Below are 2124 nucleotides of genomic sequence, written 5' to 3'. Positions count from 1 at the left end.
GACCAAAACTTCCATATCATGAATCAACCTCTCAGTAGCAGGCTTCAAAATGTGAATAACTGGAATGTTGTTTAAGTCAAGACCTTTAGATACATCTCCCAAACCATCTAATACATCAGCTTGTACATTACTTTCTCTCGGAATTTGCTATATATTAAAAGTATCAAAGTAATTTATCAATCTGTTTTTGATGTCCAAATATATGACCATCTAGGCATCTTTGGCTTCGTACGAACCATTAACATGATTAACGATTAATAAAGAATCACACTTCACTTCAATATTTTTGATCTTCATGTCCTTAGCAGTCACGGGCCCCATGATCAGTGCCTCATACTCGGCCTCATTGTTGGTGGCCTTGAAGCTGCAACATATTAAATGGGCTATCATATCCCCTTGTGGCGATTTGAGTACAAGCCCCATCCCCATTCCATTCACATTTGAGGCCCCATCCTTATACAATATCCACGGCTTAGTTTCCATTCTTGAAATAATTTGGCGAAATTCTTCCCTCTGCTGTAGTCATTTGGCTTGGACTAAAATCAGCCAGGCTTGTGAATTTATAGTTGTCCTGGCGTCATACTTGATGTCTTACGTGCTCAGACGTACGACCCATTTAGCCATTCATCCCGTCAAGTCTGGCTTAATTAAAACGTTTCTTAAGTGTCATGACATATATTTTATGTGACTCAAAATAATTTCATAATTTAACTGACGTCATAGCTAATGCAAGTACTAATTTCTCAAGAGACGTGTACCTTGTTTCCGCTTCTACCAAGCTTTTACTGACATAGTAAACAGACGACTGGACACCTTCACCTTCCTTGACTAGAACCCCGCTCACTGCATGATCTATTACTGACAAGTAGATATAAATATCTTCACCTTGAAGAGGCTTAGAAAGAAGTGGAGGCGTAGTGAGATTATTCTTCAAGTCATGTAAAGCAGCTTCATGTTTCTCGGACCATGTGAACCCCTTGCTTTTCCTCAATACATCATAAAATAGCTTACATCTGTCTGACAATCCCTACATAAACCTGTTTAGAGCCGCAACCCTTCCTATCAATTTTTGGACGTCTTCGACATTCGAGGGACTCCTTAATTCAAAAATCTTCTTGATTTCTTATGGGCTAGCTTCAATACCTCTTCTGGTTACCATATATCCAGGAAACTTTCCCGATGACACAACAAAGTTACATTTATATGGGTTCATCTTCATGTTGTATGGCCTTAGTATGTCAAATACCTCTTGTAAATCATGAACATGATTCTCCGCTTTCACATATTTGACCACCATGTTATCTATGTAAACTTCCATTGTTTTGCCTATTTGATCCTTAAACATTTTGTTAACGAGCCTTTGAAATATTGCCCCTGCATTATATAATCCAAAGGGCATAGCTAAGTAAAAGTATATCCCCCTTTCCATAATGAATGTCGTCTTCTCACAATCTGATGGCTTCATCTGAATCTGGTTGAAATCACTTGAGGCGTCCAAAAATATAAGTAACTCATGTCCAGCTGTAACACCCCCAGATCCGGGGTCGGGGATCCGGGTCGTCACGGTCTTTCTTTCCACAATATCACTTCATTTAATTAATAATAATAACCTTATGTTGTGACCCCACACTAACACACACCACAACCCGTTATAGTCTCAGAGATGAAATTTAAATAAGTACAAGTCTTTGAATCCACAATTTAAAAGTTATTACAACCCAAAATGATTACTTGATAAATTTACAGTTAATTGCCATTATCTGCCACAAGTTATAATTATACATAATTTGATTCTCAAAAATAGAATGCCTGATCTACCAATAGATCTACCTCTGCAGCTATAGCAGCCACAACATCATCGGGAAGACGCGGGACGCTTCCCACGCGCTTGCGCTGGGTCTGCTGGAGTCTGGCCATCTTTCCTAACTGTTGTTGTGTGATGAAGAAATAAAGCAAGAGTGAGCCTTACAGCTCGCAAGATAATATATAGTGATAACAATAATATAAGTATCTAAATGGATACTTACTAGAATCTTTTATCATGAGTAAGATAATTACTTACTAGATATAAGTAAAAATAAGGGATGAAGTTACCAAATACTTCACTATACTTATATCATTTAT

General features: G+C 37.9%; 1 protein-coding gene across 1 annotated transcript; it reads right to left on the bottom strand.

Moving 5' to 3' along the window:
* Positions 1 to 700: 700 nt before the first annotated feature.
* Positions 701 to 1399, bottom strand: LOC141719071 (uncharacterized). The gene is made up of 2 exons (XM_074521453.1): positions 1247 to 1399; positions 701 to 1027 (listed from the first exon to the last, which is right to left on the bottom strand). Exons 1-2 carry the CDS (start codon positions 1397 to 1399, stop codon positions 701 to 703), a joined length of 480 nt encoding a protein of 159 aa, XP_074377554.1.
* Positions 1400 to 2124: the final 725 nt, after the last annotated feature.

Source organism: Apium graveolens, chromosome 4, assembly GCF_009905375.1.
Source record: "Apium graveolens cultivar Ventura chromosome 4, ASM990537v1, whole genome shotgun sequence".
NCBI classification, from domain to species: Eukaryota; Viridiplantae; Streptophyta; class Magnoliopsida; order Apiales; family Apiaceae; genus Apium; species Apium graveolens.
This window is presented reverse-complemented; position numbering and strand designations above follow the sequence as displayed.